Here is a 23,329-nt window from a genome sequence, read left to right as displayed (position 1 = left end):
GTAAGTCGCTTTGGATGAAAGCGTTAATGATGTGTTACTGCTGGTAAATGAGAAGATTAAACCTCCACGTCTGCTGGTCTTGCTTTAGGCTTTGATTTTGATATAAAACACACGTCTTTATACACTTGCATCAATTCCTGATGGATAAAATCATTCGTTTCTCATTAAACACAAGTAAAATGGTTGCAAAACACACTCATTCTGAGAAAACAAACACATGTGGTACAGTAGATAGTTTACTGAAAACATTTTAATTGTATTAACGATCAGTCAGAGAACAGTTACTGCATGTACAGATGCTGTGACTTCACCATCAGAACGGCAGAGATGCGTGAGTTTCACATTAGTTACCAAAGCATGTTCACGTTTATGTACATAGTGCAAAAGACACGCCGATGAGAATCACTCCAAACACAGAGAGAGAAGTAGAGAGAGAGAGAGAGACACGAATCCGAACGCTGCTACAGGAAGCTTATTGCACTGAGATCAATCGTGATCATCCAGAACATTTACACGGTTACATCACGACGGATCGGACTCTCAATTCACCCTCACGTTAGTCACGAATACACCCGCTGACAAATTTACCAAGAAATCGTTAATGTACATCATTGTAACGTCAGAAATCCTTCATGTGGAGTTGAACGTGGCTAAGACTAAAGATGGAGGAGAAAGACCGAAGTAAACATGGTTAGAAAGACAAACACACACGGAGAGGAGCTTCTGCCCATCTGAAGCACCAGAATACGGTACAGCAATTTACCGACACGACCGCAGGAAACGATCCCATCAGTACCAGCACAGCAAAACCCCCAGAGTTAAATCAACTCTGCTCAGAGTGCATATGGTCTAAATAGTGTTAAAATAACACTGAAGCAGAGTCAAAGTTAATGAGATAATTAAGCAATTAATAAGGCTGTGATTTCTTCAGTGATTCTGCTTGTTAACAGCAGGTGTTCATCACTAATGCTTAATTATCTCATTAACTTTAACTCTGCTTCAGTGCTATTTTAACACTATTTACAGAGGGACCATATGTACTCTGAGCAGAGCTGATTTAACTCTGGAGATTTTGCTGTGAGGAAAAATCATTTAACACGTGAAATAAAACACCCCCCATCTGTTTCAATTCAAGCGCGATAAATAGAACCGAAGACGACAGAATATTAGAAACATTTAAACATGTTATTTACACCAGGATTCGTTCATTTGTCCACATCATTAGTTATGCATCGAGTTTCTCTTCTGCAGCGTTCGTTAATGCTTTGGTTAGACTAAACGCACGCTTAGATGTCGGAATGAACAAATGTTCGTTTCCTTCATTAATTTTAAGAGAGAATTCATCCAAACCTTCAATCATTTACTCGCCCTAGACAAGCAAGACTTTAATTCTTCAGTGGAAGCATCATGACAGTGGTTCATATGATTTGTTCAGACAAAAATGGTCATTCTGTCATCATTTAATTTATTTTTTTCAGTAGAACTTTTGAGAAATTACTCAAATGACATCTGAAACGTTCAGAAATGATGACAGAATGAACTATTCCTTTAAGAAATCAAGTCATTTTGAGATGTACAGAGCTGATATGCGTCACATGGACGACTGTTATGATGCCCAACAGCATCAGTCATTGTTCATACTGATGAAGAGCATCATCTGAAGATGAAAAGTCATGCGGGTTTGAGGGTAAGCCGATGATGACGGCGTTTAAACAGTCGGTGAGTTCACAGAGAGTGTGTGGGCGGGTGGTCTGTCCGTTATAGTTTCCTGAGTCAGTGTTTGTGAGTGTGAAATGGCCGTCAGCCCGTGCGTGCGTCTGGCTCCGGCGCATCTTTATCGTCGGCCGCCGGTTCGGCGAGGTCAGAGGAGTCGAGCTCTTCCTCGTCGCTTATCCGCACCTCCTCGTCTTCCTCGTCCTCCGTGCTGCTCTGACGCCGCAGCTGCAGGTTCTCCAGCGTCTTGGAGACCCAGGACTCAATGCGGCTGCTGAGCGGCACGATGGGCTCGGGCGCGTACTCCTCCTCCTCTTCCTCCTCCTCGTCCTCCTCCTCCAGCATGCCGGGCACCAGCGTGCTGGTGGTGCTGGTGATGGAGGAGTTGAGGCGGTCGCGGCAGCTGCCGTCCAGGGAGCCGGTTTCGGTGCTCTGCTGCGACGCCCACTCCAGCCGGTCGTCCGTGCGAGACTCGTCCCTCTCCGGCGCTCGGGCAGCTGCGGGGCTCGGGCTGGGCGTCGGCTGCGGAGGCGGTGACGTGACCTCACGCTGCCCTTTGTTGTTGCCTCTGCTGATGGGCTCAGACTCTGGGGCGTCTGCATTCTCCACCATCGTCCTCCAGTTGGTTTCTGCACACAGAACATTTAGAGATGTTATATTTTGCAAAGTCTTGATGTTGTTTTTGTGCTCTACTAGATTGAATGTTGATTATTTTCCTCATATTCTCCATTGTTGCAGCTCCTCTCTTCCCAGTCTGTCAGGAGCGCTCCGTTTAGTTCCTGTCTCTATGAAGCCCCTCCTTCTGAAAAGCACAATGTGCTTTGATTGGTCGGCTGGAGCGGTGTGTTGTGATTGGTGTTTGGGAAATGTCCCGCCCCTTACCATAACCGCCAATTTCAACATACTACTAACTAACTCAACCAGGCCCCGCCCCTTTATTCTGCGCATTAATTATTTAAATGAGGAGTATTGTGAAGAAAACTCAATGGAGGCGTTTCAGGGAGTTCAGAAACACAGACACTGATATAGAGAAGAACTGGAACTAAAGATACATTTTAATCATTTGTGATCCATTAGGGCTGGGTAAAAAATATTGATTTCTCGATTTTAATGGATTCTCATTTTTATGAACCGATATTGATTCTTAAATCCCAAGAATCGATTAGTCTAGTCTGTTTTCAGTTGATGAATGAGCAGAATATGTAGCTCCTCCCATCCAATTAATCGCAATAATCTTTTGATATGAAGCAAAGTCTCAGATTTCAAATGACGTCCATCTTATTATGAGATTCAAAAAATAAATACTGTTTAATGTGGCGTGACGGATCGCTTTAGCGCCTCAGTTAAAGAGAAGCATGTGATCATCCTCTCCTCCGCTTTAATACCAGTTACAGCGAAATAAACATGAACATCTGAAGGTATGTTAAAATATACAGTACAACTTACTGAAATCCGTATCATGTCTCGTGTAATCGCTCAATCAGTGCTTCAACCTCGATAAAACAGCTTCAGTGTCACGTGACGTCACATTTACCTCAGAAAAACATATTCAGTGACCATAAACTCATTAGTCAGCTAGAAAAGTGAACTCTAGAAAGATAAATATAGCTATGCACCGTTACATATTCATTATAAGTTTTAATGTTCCTCAATATTTAATGCATGTTTGAATAAATCAGTTATGACAGCCGCGATTTAAATGTTTATATTTAAAAAAAAAAACCCGAATTGGAGTAGAAATATGATTATGTAATTCTAAACTTTATTTATAATAAAACATCATTGAGTGTAATTTCAGTGTTTGTATATAAATAAGTTAATTTAACCTTCAGTATTATTACAGTAGCACCAGCTGACTCTCATGTGTAGTTTACAGCATTAGCTGAGATTTTTTTCCTCTAGAAAATTTGCCATGTGCTGAAACTGAAATACTACATCCAAAATAAACAAATCGAAAGCATGTAAATAGTAATCGAATTGAATCGTGAAAATTGTGTCAATACCCAGCCCTACGATCCAACATTGTGATATCACACGGCCCTGCTCGTACCGTATTCCTTCTCGTTGACCTCTGAGATGGGCTCAGAGATGACGCTGCAGAAGGAGATGGCGCTAGCGGCGGACGGGTTTCTGGAGTGTCCCATGTGGTGCGTGACCTTCTTGACGTTCTTCAGCGCCTCCTCGGCCTGCTCCTGCTCCAGAGCGCTGACCATGTCCTTATACGCCCTCCGCGCCTCCTCCGTCAGAGACACCAGCTTATTGAACAGACCCTGAACACACACACACACTTATATTAATGCATTTGGCAGATGCTTTCATCTATTGTGTGTGTGTGTGTGTGTGTGTACCTCTGCTCCAGAGTAGTTAAATATTCCCACGACGCTCACAGGCACGAGTTTATTCACGCAGCGGCCCAGAGCCTTACGGCCCAGAGCGAAGACGAACGGGATCTCCTGCTCCCTCGCCATGGCGATGACATTATAAAGTGCCTCATCCAGACCACCTGCACACACACACACACACCACAAAAACACAGCATTAAATGCTTCAGGGATGTTTCGATTCAGACTGTGAAGTAATTACAGATGGTTTCTCAATGCAGCTCACCTTTGGCCTGGATCTTCTCACAGTTGGGCGAGATGATGACACATTTGATCTTGTGCAGTTTCATGTGTTTGGTGACCTCTCGCAGTCCCATGACCAGCCGCCGCTTGGCTTTGGCTTTGCTGGGCTCCTTCTGATAAATGCGCTCCTGAAAGCGAACCAACTCCTGCAGGAGCAGCGTCACGCTCTCGTCGATGTCCTTACTCAACACCTGATTACAGTACCTGACACACACACACACACACACACACACACACACACACACAATTACGTCATGATACATCAAATGGACTGATAATCTACAGGTGATTCATGGCAAACTTAATGTAAAAAACATGAAATGAATCCTCAAGAATCCCTTAAAAGGTTAGTTCACCCAAAAATTTCTGTCATTAATTACTCCCCCTCATGTCGTTCCACACCCGTAAGACCTTCGTTCATCTTCAGAACACAAATTAAGATATTTTTGATGAAATCCGAGAGGTATATGACTCGTCCATATACTAATAAACATTTTCAAGGTCCAGAAAGGACAGTCATGTGACTGCAGTGGTTCAACCTTAATGTTATAAAGAGACGAGAATACTTTTTGCTCTTCCGTGTTTACGTCTGAATGCCGGCTCAGTATTGGCCAAAGCTGGTCACGTGATCAGCACGATGCATGTGTGTGATGCTGTCGGCCAATAACGAGTCGGCATTCTGACGATGAACCTGGAAGCGATGTACGTAAACAATGAATGAGAATGACACAGAAGAGAAGAAATTGTTGAATAAAGTGGTTATTTTTGTTTTGTTTTTGCGCACAAAAAGTATTCTCGTCTCTTCATTACATTAAGGTTGATCCACTGCAGTCACATGACTGTTTTAACGATGTCTTTAGTACCTTTCTGGACCTTGAAAGTGTTGATTATATTGCTGTCTATGAACGAGTCTCTCGGATTTCATCAAAAATATCTTGATTTGTGTTCTGAAGATGAAGGTCTTACGGGTGTGGAACGGCATGAGAGAGTAATTAATGACAGAAATGTAATTATTGGGTGAACTAACCCCTTAAGGTCAGTTTGGCCTGTTATAGAACAAATAAACAATACATTTGCTGAAATGGAGGAACAAAAAAAAAAAACAAACGGTATCAGAATCGGTCGATTTACTTCAGCAATCGCAATTAGCCGTGAAAAAAATCAACAGTGCAGTAAATTTTGTAAAATCTGAAACATGACTCCACCCACTAGGGGAGGAGCCTGTTAAAGGCTTTAAACAGGATGAATTTTGGGTGTTTAAGCTTTCAAATGAACAATTTATGATGATTACTAAAATATGTGAAAGGGAAAAAAGACAAAATAAGGGTTTACAGTTTAAAATTATAAATCAGTCAGATGTTCTGAAGCCAGATTGTGTGTGAGCTCAAAAATAAGTGTGATTTTAGTGTGAGTGGCCAGCAGAAAATAATCCTGATTGTTGAGACGTTCACACACACAGTGTGTATTGAGGAGCACAGAGCCTCACACTGTTCCAAACCCACTCAAAGCCTGCAGAACGAGCAGCACAAAGACCCGTCTGAGATCTGACAGGAAGAGACTGTGGGCCGCTGAATCTTCACTGCTGTGAACTCAGTGACCTGTGACCCTCACGAACCTCAGGACCCGTTTACAGATTGTGACCACATTAATGAATCATAAAGCGGTTTGGACCCCGTTCACACCTGTATTTAGCACTGGTGACCGGATCACATGACGTATCTTAAGACCAGCTGTGAACAGGGTTGTGTGTGTGTGTGTGTGTGTGTGTACTCACTCTCTGAACCTGCGGCTGTGGATCTTGGTGATGGCAGACGCCGCCATGGGGCTCCCGATGCCCGAGCTGGCGGGTGAACCCTGTGACACGGGCGTGATGCTGTACGGAGAGTTCTGACTCGCTGGAGACAGGGACGCATCACTGGGCATGCTCAGACCGTTTTCTGCAACACACACATAGGACACAGATGAACACTGCCGCCCACCTTACACATTATTGTGTTTGTGATCATATTTATATATATATATATATATATATATATATATATATATATATATATATATATATATATATATATATATATACAAGCATTTTCACCAGATGACTTGTATAGCTCTATTTGGAAAGAATTACTTATTATATATAAAAAATAATACAAATAATTTTGAACTCTGATATTAAATAACATTTAATGTATCACAATAATAATAATTTGCAAAATGTTTTTTTGTATTTTTAATATTTTAGTAGTTTTATAATATTTTTGGTATTTTTATATTTTTAAAAAGACAGCAATATAATAATTGTAATTTAAATATAATAGAAAGTATGCATTTGATTTAATATGAAGCAAAAAGATAATACTTAATAGTAATTCTAAATTATATATATATATATATATATATATATATATATATATATATATATATATAGTAAAGTATATATTATTATTATATAATTATTATTAAAGTTTTTATTTACAGAACAATAGTAAAATTGCAATTCTAATATTTACATCTTAAGTTCTTCATTTTCAAAACTGCATCTGCAATAAAAATCATTTTGAACTGACATCTAACATTTAATATCTCACAATAATTATAATTTATATATAAATTATATATACATATATTATTATTATTGTGATGTTAAATATATACATATCTGTATTTATTTATTCATAAAGTTTAACTTAAAAAATATAAAGTGAAAGTAAAAAGTTGTAAAATATATATAGTAAACAGTTTTTTGTATTTTTTATATTTTAGAAATATTGTTTTTTAAATATTTTTAAAAAGACAGCAATATATTACCATTGTATTGTAATTTAGATATAAAAATATGCATTTGATTTAATATAAAGTAAAAAAATATATAGATTTAATAATAATAATAATAATTATAATAAATATATTATTTAAATAAATATAAAAAATATATATATGAAGAGTTTCGTTGCAAAACGAGATAACTCCTTTTTTAACATTTGTCAAAACATGTTTATTATTATGTTATCATGTTATTATTTTGTTTTATGGTGCTACTTAGCTGTATTTTTTAAGTTATGAAGGTTTAAATCAAAACAAACCAACTGCAGTTGAATTGATATTAATTGGAATGCACAACCAAAAAACAAGATTTTTGAAAAATTAAAAAAACGTTATCTCGTTTTGCAACGAAACTCTTCATATATATATATATATATATATATATATATATATATATATATATATATATATATATATATTACAGTTTTTATTTACAGAACAATTAGAGAATTGCAATACTTATATTTACATTATAATTTCTATATTTTCAAATATTAAACCATCAAGCTTTTAATTTGGTGAAAAACTTCAGGAAGACGTTGAAGTTTAGGTGAGAACAGACTTGCTTTCTTAGAACAAATCTGGAGAAATGCTGTAAACCTCCATTCACAAAACTGCAGTGTCAGGCAGATTTGATGAGGATCACATGATGTGTTTGTGTCCGTACCGTCCTGCTCCTGTGTGAGCGGGTCGGTGAAGCTCAGAGCGTCTCTCTGCTCGTCGGTTTCAGACACGCCGAGATCAGCGGGACTCTTGCCCTTCTTCACCTCACGCTCCTGCAGAATAATCTATACACACACACACACACAGAGAGAGAGGGAGGGAGGGGTTAATGTGCTGTGATGTCATATCCTGTCACGCTCAGCGTCAGTGTGATCTGAAGCACCTTCTTCATGGCAGTGGTCTTCTTGACTTTGGGAATCTCTCTCTCTTTGCCTCTCTTGATGCGCGGCGCGCTGGAGTCCAGGATGTTGTGTGGGGGGGTGTACGTGTTTTTGAGTCCCGTCACTCGACTGCCGCCATCTTTACTGTGCAGAGCGCCCACTGTCCCGACTGACAACACACACACACCAGCGTTAGTTTATTCTATTCCAACTCAAACTTTCAGGGAAAACGTTTTTAAGAGTTGTTGCATGAAGCCATGAAGTCATTTAACTTTTTATTTAAGCTTAAAATTCATGAAAGATGCACTGATTCATGTGTGAAGATTATCACGATGAACAAAACATGTGACACTGTGTCCGAACCAGATGCAGCATGACACTACGACTTTTGACCTCTTTATCCTGACCAGAAGCGATAATTCTATTTGGAGCTGCACGATTCTGGATAAATTGAGAATCACGATGGTTTTGTTTCAAACCGAGATCATGATTCTCCCATGATTCTGAACAAACAACTACACAAAAATAGTGTAAGTTATTAGAGGTTCTGACTAAATGTTAATCACTGCAGTCCAATTAAAATGTACAATTAATCGGAATTATTAAAAAAAAAGGTTTGAATGAATGATTCAATGACTCACTCAAAAATACTTTCATTATTGGATCAATCAGCGTTTTTGAACAAATCTCTTGAATGAATGATCTTGAATAAAAATTCTTTTGAATAAATATAGCGAATCATTTCGGATGGATGTATCGATTCTTTTTAAATAAATGTATTGATGCGTTTTAAATGTAAATTTCTTTTGAATAAATGTAGCGATTCCTTTTGAGAAATGTAGTGATTCTTTTAAAAAAATGTAGTGATTATTTTGAGAAAAGATTGTTTTTTAATAAATGTTTCGATGTGTTTCAAATGTAGCGATTACTTATGAATAAATGTGGCGATTCATTTTCGAATGGATATATCGATTCTTTTTGAATAAATGTAGATTGTTTTTGAATAATGTATGAACATGTTTTGAATAAATGTAGCAATTCATTTTTAAATGTAGCGATTCATTTTAAATAAATGTAGCGATTAATAAATTACCAGTACAACTAATGGCACATTTACATGAAATATCTGACTTTTGTTTTGAAAAATAGCATGTGTATTTTGAGTGTGATAGTTGTGCACCTGTGTATGACAGTGGTTTGGTGTTGTTGAGTTGTCGCGCTCTCATGGCCTGTTGTTGTTTCTCCAGCGCTGCCAGCATGTCGCCCAGATCCAACTGCACCGGCGTCCTGCTCTTCTTACCTGCTGCTTTAGTCAGAGCCTCCTAAACACACACACACACACACATTGAGGTGTTCAGTGGCAGATGTGATGTTCAGGACTCTCCTCTACAGACTCAGTGTGTGTTTGTACCTGTAGTTTCTTCTGCTCCATGCTGATCTCGGAGTACTCCTGTGCTGTGGCCAGAGCGGCGGCCAGCGCTTTCTTCCTCTGACTCTTGGCTCTCTTGGGCACGGAGCTGGTGATAGGGATGGGCGTCTGCACGATGCTTATGGGGGAATTCTCCGGGAGGTTATCCAGCTGCACACACACACACACACACACACACACACACACACACACACACACACACACACACACACACACACACACACACACACACACACACACACACACACACACACACACACACAGGTTTAAGGCCCTGATCAACTTTAAGAGAAATCGAAGAACAAACTGGTGTGACAAAACGTGAATTTTCTGGGTAAGTTCGCTCCATCTGGCATATGCCTTCAAGCTACCATTGGTCCATGTGATGATGATGCAATAAATGGGTGTGGCCCAAAAACAGCCTTCTTTGAGATGTAAATCATCTCTAGTTCATTTCTCCTGTTCAGTTCGTTGAGCTCAGACGCGAGTTAAAACATGAACACACCGAGAGCCGCTTTATAGTAGAAACTGACGATGAACTTCCAAACGAAAGCGACATTGACGCCATTTTTAATAATATAAATCTGCTGCTTTAGTTTGAATGTGTGCTCTCTGTGAAACACTCACCAGGTTCTTGGGCAGTTTGGGTTGAACTGGATCCGGTTTATTCCGCTGAGCAGCTCCGCCTGTGGCAAGATCAGGAAACTCATCCTCATCCTGAAAAGCAGGAAAAACAGAGACAATCAACACAATAAATACAGATAATACTGTGTGTGTGTGTGTGTGTGTGTGTGTGTGTGTGTGTGTGTACCTGAAAGTACAGTGGCTCGGGTGTGAGGTGTGTGTTGGGGGTCTCTGGAGGGGTCGATCTCCTCTGTCCTCCTGCACGACCTCCAAAATTCATCTGGAAGTCCTGCGGGTCAGATGATGTAGAGTAACTCGCAGGTATCAGAGCGACACTGTCATGTGACCGGTCGAGATGTACCTGTGTGTAGCTCCTCTGCTCAGGTGTTCTGCTGCCTCTGTGGAACGGTGTGTTCCTGTCCGTCCACGGCTTCTGTGAGGAAACATTCCCCCAGCTGACCGCTGGAAACACACACACACACACACACACACACACACACGCTTTTAAAGAACAATATCTATAATGACAATTATGATGATAACAATAAAATCCTGGATGGATTCGGATTGTCAATGTTTTTATCGTTCCTCAGCTGAAAAATAAAAATTGCTCTGAAAGCGATTCCAATGATGTCATTTTTCTGTTGTTGTTATAGTTGTGGACTTTTCTCTTAAAGTTTGAGCAATTATTGCAATTATAATCTTTATGGTCACACTTATCGTTCTTGGCATGAACTGACCAAACACAAGGACCTTGATCATGTTACGATACTAGATGAGTCAAGTTTGTAGACACACTTTATGTTGGCTTGAAAAAGCCTAGCCAGAAAGTTTGGAGTAGTTTTAAAAGCTTGAAGTTGGAATGCTTTCAGTTTGAAAATTTAAGTTTTAGTTAAGTAGTTTAGATAGATAGATAGATAGATAGATAGATAGATAGATAGATAGATAGATAGATAGATAGATAGATAGATAGATAGATGGATAGAGTAAGGGTACTCAAGGTGGTTGCAATGGTTTTATATGGTTGCTAGGTTTTTGCTATGTGGTTGCTAAGGTACATAGGGTGGTTGCTGGGGTGTTGCTAAGGTAATTGGAGTGGTTGCTAGGGTGTTGCTATGCAGTTGCTAGGGTACTCTGGGTGGTTGCTAAGGGGTTTTGCTATGCGGTTGCTAAAGCTCTCAGGGTGGTTGCTAAGGTGTTGCTATGTGATTGCTAAAGTACTAGGGGTGATTGCTAAGGTGTTGCTATGCAGTTGCTAAGGTACTCAAGGTGATTGCTAAGGTGTTGCTATGTGGTTGCTAGGGTACTGAATGGTTGCTAAGGTATTCTGGTTGTTTGCTAGAGCGTAGACAGATAAATTAAGGGTACTCAAGGTGGTTGCAATGGTTTTATATGGTTGCTAGGTTTATGCTATGTGGTTGCTAAAGTACTTAGGGTGGTTGCTGGGGTGTTGCTAAGGTAATTGGAGTGGTTGCTAGGGTGTTGCTATGCAGTTGATAGGGTACTCTGGGTGGTTGATGGAGTGTTGCTATGCAGTTGCTAGGGTACTCTGGGTGGTTGCTAAGGTGTTGCTATGTGATTGCTAAAGTACTAGGGGTGATTGCTAAGGTGTTGCTATGCAGTTGCTAAGGTACTCAAGGTGATTGCTAAGGTGTTGCTATGTGGTTGCTAGGGTACTGAATGGTTGCTAAGGTATTCTGGTTGTTTGCTAGAGCGTAGACAGATACATTAAGGGTACTCAAGGTGGTTGCAATGGTTTTATATGGTTGCTAGGTTTATGCTATGTGGTTGCTAAAGTACTTAGGGTGGTTGCTGGGGTGTTGCTAAGGTAATTGGAGTGGTTGCTAGGGTGTTGCTATGCAGTTGCTAGGGTACTCTGGGTGGTTGATGGAGTGTTGCTATGCAGTTGCTAGGGTACTCTGGGTGGTTGCTAAGGTGTTGCTATGCGGTTGCTAAGCTCTCAGGGTGGTTGCTAAGGTGTTGCTATGTGATTGCTAAAGTACTAGGGGTGATTGCTAAGGTGTTGCTATGCGGTTGCTAAGGTACTCGGAGTGATTGCTAAGGTGTTGCTATGTAGTTGCTAAGGTACTGAATGGTTGCTAAGGTATTCTGGTTGGTTGATAGGGCGTAGATAAAGTAAGGGTACTCAAGGTGGTTGCAATGGTTTTATATGGTTGCTAGGTTTTTGCTATGAGGTTGCTAAGGTACTCAGGGTTGCTGCTAAGGTGTTATGTAGTTTCTAAGGTAGTAATCAGGGTGGTTGCTAGGGTACTTGGGGTGATTGCTAGGGTGTTGCTATGCGGTTGCTAAGGTATTCTGGTTGGTTAATAGGGTGTTGCTATGCGGTTGCTAGGGTGATCTGGGTGGTTGCTAAGGTATTCTGGCTGGTTGCTAGGGTGTTGCTATGCGGTTGCTAGGGTACCCAAGGTGGTTGCTAGGGTGTTCTGTGTGGTTGCTATGCTGTTGCCATGGTGTTCTGGGTGGTTGCTATGAGATAGATAGATAGATAGATCTTGATCATGTTATGGTCGCTCATGATTGTTCAGGTGAGAGAGGGTGAGATCTTACCTGTCATGACGCCAGCGTCCACAGCCTGCAAACAAACACACACACACAGATGAGAAAAAAGCAACCATAACAACCCTCGATCTGAACAACTTGAACGTACCGCCGCGGGCGTGTGTTGATTGGTGGAGGTGTTGGCGGCTCCCTGGTTGTGTTTGGGGCTGCAGTAGCCGCTGTCGCTGTCGATGTCGGCCTCGCTGGCTCCCTGCTCGCTGGACGACTCCTGCTGCGACGTGCGCCTGCGTCGAGCTTTATTCTTCCACAGCTGAGGACTCGCCTGATCCGACGCGCATCTGACCGCCCCTCCGGACGCCTCGCCGGGGAAATCTGAAAACACACACAGCACGTGATGTTCAGGGTTCAAAGATGACTAGTTCAGGACTAAAGGTCAAAGGTCAGCTCAGTACCTGTCTGCTGTGCTGCATCCACCAGCAGCACCGTCTTAGACCTCCCATCAGGCCCGGCCGCACACACCTCCTTCTGTACCGCCACGCTCCGCATCACAGGACGCTTGGCTCTCATTGGCTGAGCCATCGGCTGCTGTGAGTGATGTAAACGACACATCAGCATTAGTTTGAAATGTACAGGCCATCTTGAGCGTGTGGGTTCAGGGCTCGTCTCGTACCTTGTGCAGTACAGGGGTTCGTGAGACGCCTCTTCCTCTCTGCGTCTGGCCCTGTAGCGGCGGCCTATCGCTGCAGTCGGATACGGGGTTCAGCACTCCGGCCTGCAGGGGCCCCGTGTACGGCCCCGGGAAGGGCTGGTAGAAGCCCATGACAGGAGGGCAGGGCGTGGGCATGATGGCGTGATAGTACGCGGCGTAATCGCTGGTGACGGGCGGCTGAGGGGACGACAGGATGGGGTACGCCAGGTACGGCCCGCCGGGGCTCGGGTTGAGCTGCTGCCAGCGCTGATCTCCGCTGTACATGGGCAGCTGCCGACTGAAGACAGGCAAAAAAAGACACAGTTTATTTATAAAGTACAATTAAAACAACAGTTAACTGACCAACATGCTGCATAACTACAAAACAAAGATGTCTGGGTTTCAATATCTCTAAAACACAACATGTTGGTAACACAGAAAAGACACTTCAGCTGTGACACACACACACACTAACAAACACACACCCTCTCTCACACACACGCACACATTCACTTGTTCACTCACACACAAACACACACACGCTCTCTCTCTCTCACACATATTTGTTTGACTATATCAGTGAGCTCATCTCATGGACCTCTTTTTCTAACCTGACCTCTGACCCTAAACTCTCAGATAAACCTGTGTAAAACATTTGATTTAAATAGAAACATGATTTGGTCGATTTATAAGTGTATTTATAGATATATGTGTGTGAGATATCGCCTCCATTCCCAATTGACCCTGCTTGTTTTCCTTCCTGTTCACTTTGAATTGGAGGAAGTGCACACTTTGTGTCACTGTGTGTGTGTGTGAGTTTGTGCAAGTGTGTGTGAGAGCATGTGTGTGTGGGAGAGACAGAGTGTGTGTGTGTGTGTGTGTGTGAGCATGTGTGTGTGAGAGAGAATGTGTGTGTAAGAGAGAGAGTGTGCGTGAACGAGTAAATGTGTGTGTGTGTGTTTTTGTGTGAGAGAGAGTGTGTGTGTGGGAGAGAGAGTGTGTGTGTGTGGGAGAGAGTGTGTGTGTTTGTGAGTGTGTGTGTGAAAGAATGTGTGTGTAAGAGAGAGAGAGTGTGCGTGAGTGAGTGAATGTGTGTGTGTATGTGTGAGAGTGTATGTGTTAGTGAGTGTGCATGCTTTTGTGTGAGTGTGTGTGTGAGAGTGTATGCATGCATGTGTGAGTGTGTGTGAGTGGGTGTGTGTGTGTGTACCTGTTGCTCTGATTCTCCTGTACGAAGGGGTAGCAGGTGATCAGGTAGGAGGGGATTTGTGTGGGCTCAGCTCCGCCCTCACCGCACAGACTCATGGGTAATAATGAAGCATCAACACCTTTCTTCTGAGGGATAAACGGTTCCACTTCAGCAGAGAGCTTCACATCCTGAAACACACACACACGTATTTAAACACATAACATTCACTAGCATTTTTTACTTAGAAAAATTTACTAATATATGAGTTTTATTCAGACAATTTCTTTAAACTGCAGAAACAGCAAACACAGTGTGCTAGAACAGCATTCAGAGCCAGGTGTCAGCACACACACACACACACCAGCACAGCGGTCACATGTCTTGCGGTTTAACGTGTCTGAAGCACCCGTCACGATCAAATGATCAAAAACATCGTACAGGAGAGTATACGACAGAAGGATTCCCTCAGGGCAGCTCTGTTTCAGCACGACACAACAACAACACAACCAAAGGAATCTAGAGCCAGGTGACCATGACGTCATCACATTCCACACATTCCTGAACATCTCAGGTGAACTTCCTGCAGCGAAATCATTCCCATAATCATGTCACGAAGCAGGAAGAGTCAATGATTAAACAGCAGAATGTCACGTGACGCACACGCTTGTACTTCCTATTCACAACATTATCAAACAACACAAAATCACGGGAAAATAAAGCACAGAACCGAATAATAATAATAATATTAATGGAATGGAAAAGATATACAAATATAATAATAATAATAACAACATGCTGATTCCCTGATTAAACACAGTCATTCTGATCAGAAACAAAGACACATCTGATGCTGTGTGTGTGTGTGTGTGTGTGTGTACGTGAGTGAATGGAGTGTGTGTGTTATAGTATATAGCAGCAATTGTTCGTCTGTAGGTGGTGGGCGGAGCTTTGTGCACTCTTCCGATTGTGACATCACACACAGCTGAGCAGATCTACATCATCTGCTCTCTCGTCCAATCAGATCTCTGACAATAACATCAGTTCATGCTGCTAATCATATCTCCAAATGTACACCATTCTATCGCTCTAAACTGCGGCTACAAAACATTAACATCCTGATTTTCTGCAAAGCTTCTTTGAAAAGATGTGTTCCCTGAAAAGATAAAATGTATGTGATCAAGACTAGTGACATAATCTTCAGGGATTAAAGTGAGGATGCCGGCTGTTGTTAAGCTAATTACACAAGAAATAGGTATGGACAGATTAGAGTACACTAACAATACACACTCTAAAGTGAGAGTCACAGAGATAATTCATTCACAAATGATCATTCTGGCTTCATTTACTGCCGTTCATCACAACATGAGGTTGAACTAAACAATATTGGACCGCATTTACAAAACATTTCTTTTGTAGAAGAAAATCACACATGCTTGGAACGATCAGTCTATCCCTTTAAACATGGGAAAATGTGTTAAATTGAACCGAGTATGGTGTCAATGAATACATCAAATTAACCTGAAACTTTAATAAAGAGGAGATCTGCAACGGATCCAGTACGGATGAACGTGAGCCGGTGGTCTGCTCAATGTGGGCTGAACTAATGAGGGCGAGGAGGACGCTTTTGTCTTTTCAGCATTTCTGTTTCAAGACTGTGTGTAGAAAACAGAGGGGTTTTGTGCTGAAGAAAGACAAAAGAGAGACAGACAGGCAGGCTGAGGGACTGCAGATGGAATCATTCAGAAAGAATCATTTTGGGTCACTCCATCTCACGCTGCTTGACCATTTTTTAACTTATAATGCTTTCTACAATGATACTATATTCCTTTTATGTAAAGTTTGATAAAGTTTGCATCATTGATTCTGTTATTTACCCATTTATTACTCAGTAATGTATAAAGGTGATATGACTTTATGATCTGTATTTTGGTTGTAAAGATGATTTTAGGATTGAGACTCAAACTCGATTTCCATAGTGAATCTTTATCATTACAATGCACTTAAGGTCTGAGTCCAATATAACCCAATTAAAATAATAAAAACTGAGGGGTTTTGCAATACAAATACATTAATTCAAATAATAGGAAAATTAAAAACTTCTACTTTTGGACCTGTACTGACACTGAGAAAGTGTGGGTCAATCTCAAACAGGACACAACAGCATTGTTCTGAGAACACAAACACACGGACACAGTTCACTGACATTAGAAGCTCCGATAGGACGGAACTGAACAGGAACACAAGGAGAAACACACAGAAACTGATCTGACGGACAGAAACATCACAGACACGCGAGGAATGTGATCAATGCAGAAAAACCTGATGGATCAGATGTGATCAGTGCCTGCAGAAACCAGCAACACACACACACAGACACACACACCAAACACATGATACACATGACATGAGACTTATAACCCAAACTCACAGTTACTGTAATATCACAGTCACTATACTATCAGTTACTGTACAATCACATTCAAGTAATATCAGTCACTATACTATCAAAGTTACTGTACGATCACAGTAATATCACAGTCACTATACTATCAGTTACTGTACGGTCACAGTAATATCACAGTCACTATACTATTAGTTACTGTACGGTCACAGTAATATCACAGTCACTATACTATCAGTTACTGTACAATCACATTCAAGTAATATCAGTCACTATACTATCAGTTACTGCACGATCAGTCATTTAATATCACAGTCACTATACTATCAGTTACTGTACAATCACATTCAAGTAATATCAGTAACTATACTATCAAAGTTACTGTACGATCAGTTATTTAATATCACAGTCACTATACTATTAGTTACTGTACGGTCACAGTAATATCACAGTCACTATACTATCAAATTTACTGTACGATCACAGTAATATCACAGTCACTATACTATCAAATTTACTGTACGATCACAGTAATATCACAGTCACTATACTATTAGTTACTGTACGGTCACAGTAATATCACAGTCACTATACTATCAGTTACTGTACGGTCACAGTAATATCACAGTCACTATACTATCAGTTACTGTACGGTCACAGTAATATCAGTCACTATACCATCAGTTACTGTACGGTCACAGTAATATCACAGTCACTATACTATTAGTTACTGTACGGTCACAGTAATATCACAGTCACTATACTATTAGTTACTGTACGGTCACAGTAATATCACAGTCACTATACTATTAGTTACTGTACGGTCACAGTAATATCACAGTCACTATACTATTAGTTACTGTACGGTCACAGTAATATCACAGTCACTATACTATCAGTTACTGTACGATCACAGTAATATCAGTCACTATACCATCAGTTACTGTACGATCACAGTAATATCACAGTCACTATACTATCAGTTACTGTACGATCAGTCATTTAATATCACAGTCACTATACTATCAGTTACTGTACGATCACAGTAATATCAGTCACTATACCATCAGTTACTGTACGGTCACAGTAATATCACAGTCACTATACTATCAGTTACTGTACGATCACAGTAATATCAGTCACTATACCATCAGTTACTGTACGATCACAGTAATATCACAGTCACTATACTATTAGTTACTGTACGGTCACAGTAATATCACAGTCACTATACTATTAGTTACTGTACGGTCACAGTAATATCACAGTCACTATACTATCAGTTACAGTAATATCAGTCACTATACCATCAGTTACTGTACGATCACAGTAATATCACAGTCACTATACTATCAGTTACTGTACGATCAGTCATTTAATAGCACAGTCACTATACTCTCAGTTACTGTACGATCACAGGAATATCAGTCACTATATATCAGTTTCTCAGATCAGTTACGTCACAGTAATATCACAGTCACTATACTATCAGTTACTGTACGATCACAGTAATATCAGTCACTATACCATCAGTTACTGTCACTCACAGTCATATCACTCAGTAGTATACTATCAGTTACTGTACTATCAGTCATTTAATATCACAGTCACTATACCATCAGTTACTGTACGGTCACAGTAATATCACAGTCACTATACTATCAGTTACTGTACGATCACAGTAATATCAGTCACTATACCATCAGTTACTGTACGATCACAGTAATATCACAGTCACTATACTATCAGTTACTGTACAATCACATTCAAGTAATATCAGTCACTATACTATCAGTTACTGTACGGTCACAGTAATATCACAGTCACTATACTATCAAATTTACTGTACGATCACAGTAATATCACAGTCACTATACTATCAAATTTACTGTACGATCACAGTAATATCACAGTCACTATACTATCAGTTACTGTACGGTCACAGTAATATCACAGTCACTATACTATTAGTTACTGTACGGTCACAGTAATATCACAGTCACTATACTATCAGTTACTGTACAATCACATTCAAGTAATATCAGTCACTATACTATCAGTTACTGCACGATCAGTCATTTAATATCACAGTCACTATACTATCAGTTACTGTACAATCACATTCAAGTAATATCAGTAACTATACTATCAAAGTTACTGTACGATCAGTTATTTAATATCACAGTCACTATACTATTAGTTACTGTACGGTCACAGTAATATCACAGTCACTATACTATCAAATTTACTGTACGATCACAGTAATATCACAGTCACTATACTATCAAATTTACTGTACGATCACAGTAATATCACAGTCACTATACTATTAGTTACTGTACGGTCACAGTAATATCACAGTCACTATACTATCAGTTACTGTACGGTCACAGTAATATCACAGTCACTATACTATCAGTTACTGTACGGTCACAGTAATATCAGTCACTATACCATCAGTTACTGTACGGTCACAGTAATATCAGTCACTATACTATCAAATTTACTGTACGATCACAGTAATATCACAGTCACTATACTATCAGTTACTGTACGGTCACAGTAATATCACAGTCACTATACTATCAGTTACTGTACGGTCACAGTAATATCAGTCACTATACCATCAGTTACTGTACGGTCACAGTAATATCACAGTCACTATACTATTAGTTACTGTACGGTCACAGTAATATCACAGTCACTATACTATTAGTTACTGTACGGTCACAGTAATATCACAGTCACTATACTATTAGTTACTGTACGGTCACAGTAATATCACAGTCACTATACTATTAGTTACTGTACGGTCACAGTAATATCACAGTCACTATACTATCAGTTACTGTACGATCACAGTAATATCAGTCACTATACCATCAGTTACTGTACGATCGCAGTAATATCACAGTCACTATACTATCAGTTACTGTACGATCAGTCATTTAATATCACAGTCACTATACTATCAGTTACTGTACGATCACAGTAATATCAGTCACTATACCATCAGTTACTGTACGGTCACAGTAATATCACAGTCACTATACTATCAGTTACTGTACGATCACAGTAATATCAGTCACTATACCATCAGTTACTGTACGATCACAGTAATATCACAGTCACTATACTATCAGTTACTGTACGATCAGTCATTTAATATCACAGTCACTATACTATTAGTTACTGTACGGTCACAGTAATATCACAGTCACTATACTATCAAATTTACTGTACGATCACAGTAATATCACAGTCACTATACTATCAAATTTACTGTACGATCACAGTAATATCACAGTCACTATACTATTAGTTACTGTACGGTCACAGTAATATCACAGTCACTATACTATCAGTTACTGTACGGTCACAGTAATATCACAGTCACTATACTATCAGTTACTGTACGGTCACAGTAATATCAGTCACTATACCATCAGTTACTGTACGGTCACAGTAATATCACAGTCACTATACTATCAGTTACTGTACGGTCACAGTAATATCACAGTCACTATACTATCAGTTACTGTACGATCACAGTAATATCAGTCACTATACCATCAGTTACTGTACGGTCACAGTAATATCACAGTCACTATACTATTAGTTACTGTACGGTCACAGTAATATCACAGTCACTATACTATTAGTTACTGTACGGTCACAGTAATATCACAGTCACTATACTATCAGTTACTGTACGATCACAGTAATATCAGTCACTATACCATCAGTTACTGTACGGTCACAGTAATATCACAGTCACTATACTATTAGTTACTGTACGGTCACAGTAATATCACAGTCACAAAACTATCAGTTACTGTACAATCACAGTAATATCAGTCACTATACCATCAGTTACTGTACGGTCACAGTAATATCACAGTCACTATACTATTAGTTACTGTACGGTCACAGTAATATCACAGTCACTATACTATTAGTTACTGTACGGTCACAGTAATATCACAGTCACTATACTATTAGTTACTGTACGGTCACAGTAATATCACAGTCACTATACTATTAGTTACTGTACGGTCACAGTAATATCACAGTCACTATACTATTAGTTACTGTACGATCACAGTAATATCAGTCACTATACCATCAGTTACTGTACGATCACAGTAATATCAGTCACTATACTATCAGTTACTGTACGATCAGTCATGTAATATCACAGTCTCTATACTTTTAGTTACTGTACGATCACAGTAATATCACAGTCACTATACTATCAAAATTACTGTACGATCACAGTAATATCACAGTCACTATACTATCAAATTTACTGTACGATCACAGTAATATCAGTCACTATACTATTAGTTACTGTACGATCACAGTAATATCACAGTCACTATACTATCAAATTTACTGTACGATCACAGTAATGTCAGTCATTATACTATCAGTTACTGTACGATCACAGTTGTAATCAGTCACTATACTTTCAGTTACTGTACGATCACATTCACGTAATATCAGTCACTATACTATCAAAGTTAGTGTACGATCAGTCATGTAATATCACAGTCACTATACTATCAAAGTTAGTGTACGATCAGTCATGTAATATCATAGTCACTTTACTAATAAAGTTACTGAACGATCACATTCACGTAATATCACAGTCACTATACCATCAGTTACTGTACGATCACAGTCACTATACTATCAAAGTTACTGTACGATCAGTCATGTAATATCAGTCACTATACTATCAGTTACTGACTTGGACTTCTGATAAATTCAGACTTTCCAATAAATGTGCAATAAATCAATGTTTGCGAATTTTAAGCAGCGACATGATATTGACAACCAATGATTGTCAACTTACAGCATTTTTCACAGTCGATCAAAATAGGCAAGTATTGTTTTAATGGCATATTTACTTGTGAATGTCCACTGAATGTCCAATGTAGTGTGATTAAGAAGGCTATTGAATATCCGAATGTGCGAATATAAAACCAACTTTACCCAAGTGAGTTACTGTACGATCACAGTCATGTAATATCACAGTCACTTTATTATTAAAGATATTATTAAGATATTATTGAACTATCACATTTACATAATTTCAGTCACTATACTATCAGTTACTGTACGATCACTCACAGTAATATCACAGAAACTATCCAAATCATACAATACTACGCACAATATCCCAGTCACAGTAATATCACTCACAAACATCAGTTATTATAAACAGAAAACAAACTCTATTAATCACATCTTGTGAACGTTTACTTGATCCAAACACAGTCTGTTATTGTTTCTATGAGTGTCAATCATTCATAGATCAATAATCTTCATAAGCAGGTCAATAATCACTACCACACTGTGCTGGTAGTACCATAGTACTTTGACATATACCATGGTAATAACACTTACTAGTATTACCATGGTATTTTAATAAGTGGATTATACTCACACAGACGCTGCGCAAATATTGCGCTTTAATAACAATCGAAGTGCTTGTTTTGACGCGTCGCTTCGCTCTCAGCATCGCGCCAGCTCTGATATACACAACTAACACACACACGAACACACATAAAACGCTTGTATCACACACATGTGAGTGTTTGATCACAACAACAATCCGTCATTTCGCCGTTTTGGAGTTTAATCGCGCGAGCGCTGCTAATGCTAAAGCTAATGTGAGGCCAGCGGCTGTTAGTCGCGTCCGTGTATCGTCAAACGGAGTTACCTTCCTCTCGCCAGCGTCCATCTCGCACGCTGACACCGGAACCGAGCCGCGTGCAGCTGTCAGGAGACCGTGAGCTCAAGCATGATCCGGTGCTGCTCCAGTTCTGATGTCCGTCACTGACTGATTGACTGACTGACACTCATCTGGGACGGGAGCCGCCGAGGGTCATTACGGACATGCGTCTCTGTAATTGCGCCGCGCTGCCGTTAGTGGGCGCGTGAGAGTATGAAACAAAAACAAAAAAAATCATGTTTATTTTAGGAGATACAACAAGTGAATAGGGAAAGAAATTATATATAAATATTATTACACATCTTTTGCTCCAAGGACACATTAATATGCAAATTAGATACAGTGTATAGATGCATTGTATTGAATGGAAAAATTTTACCCACATGTTGCATAAAATAATGTAATAAATTAATCTGATGAAAAAATGAGCAAAGTTGCAGTTTAGAGCTGAAATAATCTGATATATTTCAGAGAGAGACCAGGGAATTTATGTAGGATATTACCTAATTTTGTCCATTATTGGATTGCAAAACATAACTACAGTTAAATAAGCTAATATTAATGTTTGCAGCTTTACGCCAACTGAACAAAATGGTGTCTCAGAAACAAACTTTTTTTTTGTGTGTGTGAATTGTTTGCAATGAAGAACATTTATTAAAGGGTAACCCTTTAATAAAGTCAGTTTTGTCATTTG

At 39.7% G+C, this 23,329-nt stretch overlaps 1 protein-coding gene across 3 annotated transcripts; it reads right to left on the bottom strand.

Moving 5' to 3' along the window:
* Window positions 1–272: 272 nt before the first annotated feature.
* secisbp2l (SECIS binding protein 2-like) lies at window positions 273–22,798 on the bottom strand. Of its 3 annotated transcripts, XM_067390683.1 has the most exons (18): window positions 22,624–22,797; window positions 14,516–14,682; window positions 13,288–13,603; window positions 13,070–13,202; window positions 12,766–12,989; window positions 12,666–12,690; window positions 10,459–10,559; window positions 10,285–10,386; window positions 10,101–10,190; window positions 9,456–9,623; window positions 9,225–9,366; window positions 8,047–8,213; window positions 7,828–7,948; window positions 6,112–6,274; window positions 4,321–4,541; window positions 4,062–4,216; window positions 3,764–3,983; window positions 274–2,342 (listed from the first exon to the last, which is right to left on the bottom strand). In XM_067390683.1, the coding sequence occupies exons 1-18, from the start codon at window positions 22,642–22,644 to the stop codon at window positions 1,801–1,803; spliced, it is 3,078 nt and encodes a 1,025-aa protein (XP_067246784.1). In that variant the 5' UTR covers window positions 22,645–22,797; the 3' UTR covers window positions 274–1,800. The 3 variants fall into 3 exon arrangements, with proteins under 3 accessions (XP_067246783.1, XP_067246784.1, XP_067246782.1); XM_067390682.1 differs by having other exon boundaries at window positions 273–2,342; window positions 10,285–10,559; window positions 13,070–13,199; window positions 22,624–22,798; XM_067390681.1 differs by having other exon boundaries at window positions 10,285–10,559; window positions 22,624–22,798.
* Window positions 22,799–23,329: the final 531 nt, after the last annotated feature.

This window comes from Chanodichthys erythropterus, chromosome 7, assembly GCF_024489055.1.
Source record: "Chanodichthys erythropterus isolate Z2021 chromosome 7, ASM2448905v1, whole genome shotgun sequence".
Lineage (NCBI taxonomy): Eukaryota > Metazoa > Chordata > Actinopteri > Cypriniformes > Xenocyprididae > Chanodichthys > Chanodichthys erythropterus.
The sequence above is the reverse complement of the archived record's forward strand: the minus strand, read 5'-3'. Positions and strand labels throughout refer to the sequence as shown.

Excerpts from the sequence above, each read along its gene's own strand:
- secisbp2l (XM_067390681.1), bottom strand. The coding sequence starts at position 22,644 with ATGGACGCTGGCGAGAGGAAG. Across the intron at positions 13,203-13,287 it reads GAACCCCTGTACTGCACAAG|CAGCCGATGGCTCAGCCAAT; the intron begins GTACGAGACGAG and ends CATCACTCACAG. Across the intron at positions 6,275-7,827 it reads GCTCACACAGGAGCAGGACG|AAAACGGTCTGAGCATGCCC; the intron begins GTACGGACACAA and ends TGTGTGTTGCAG.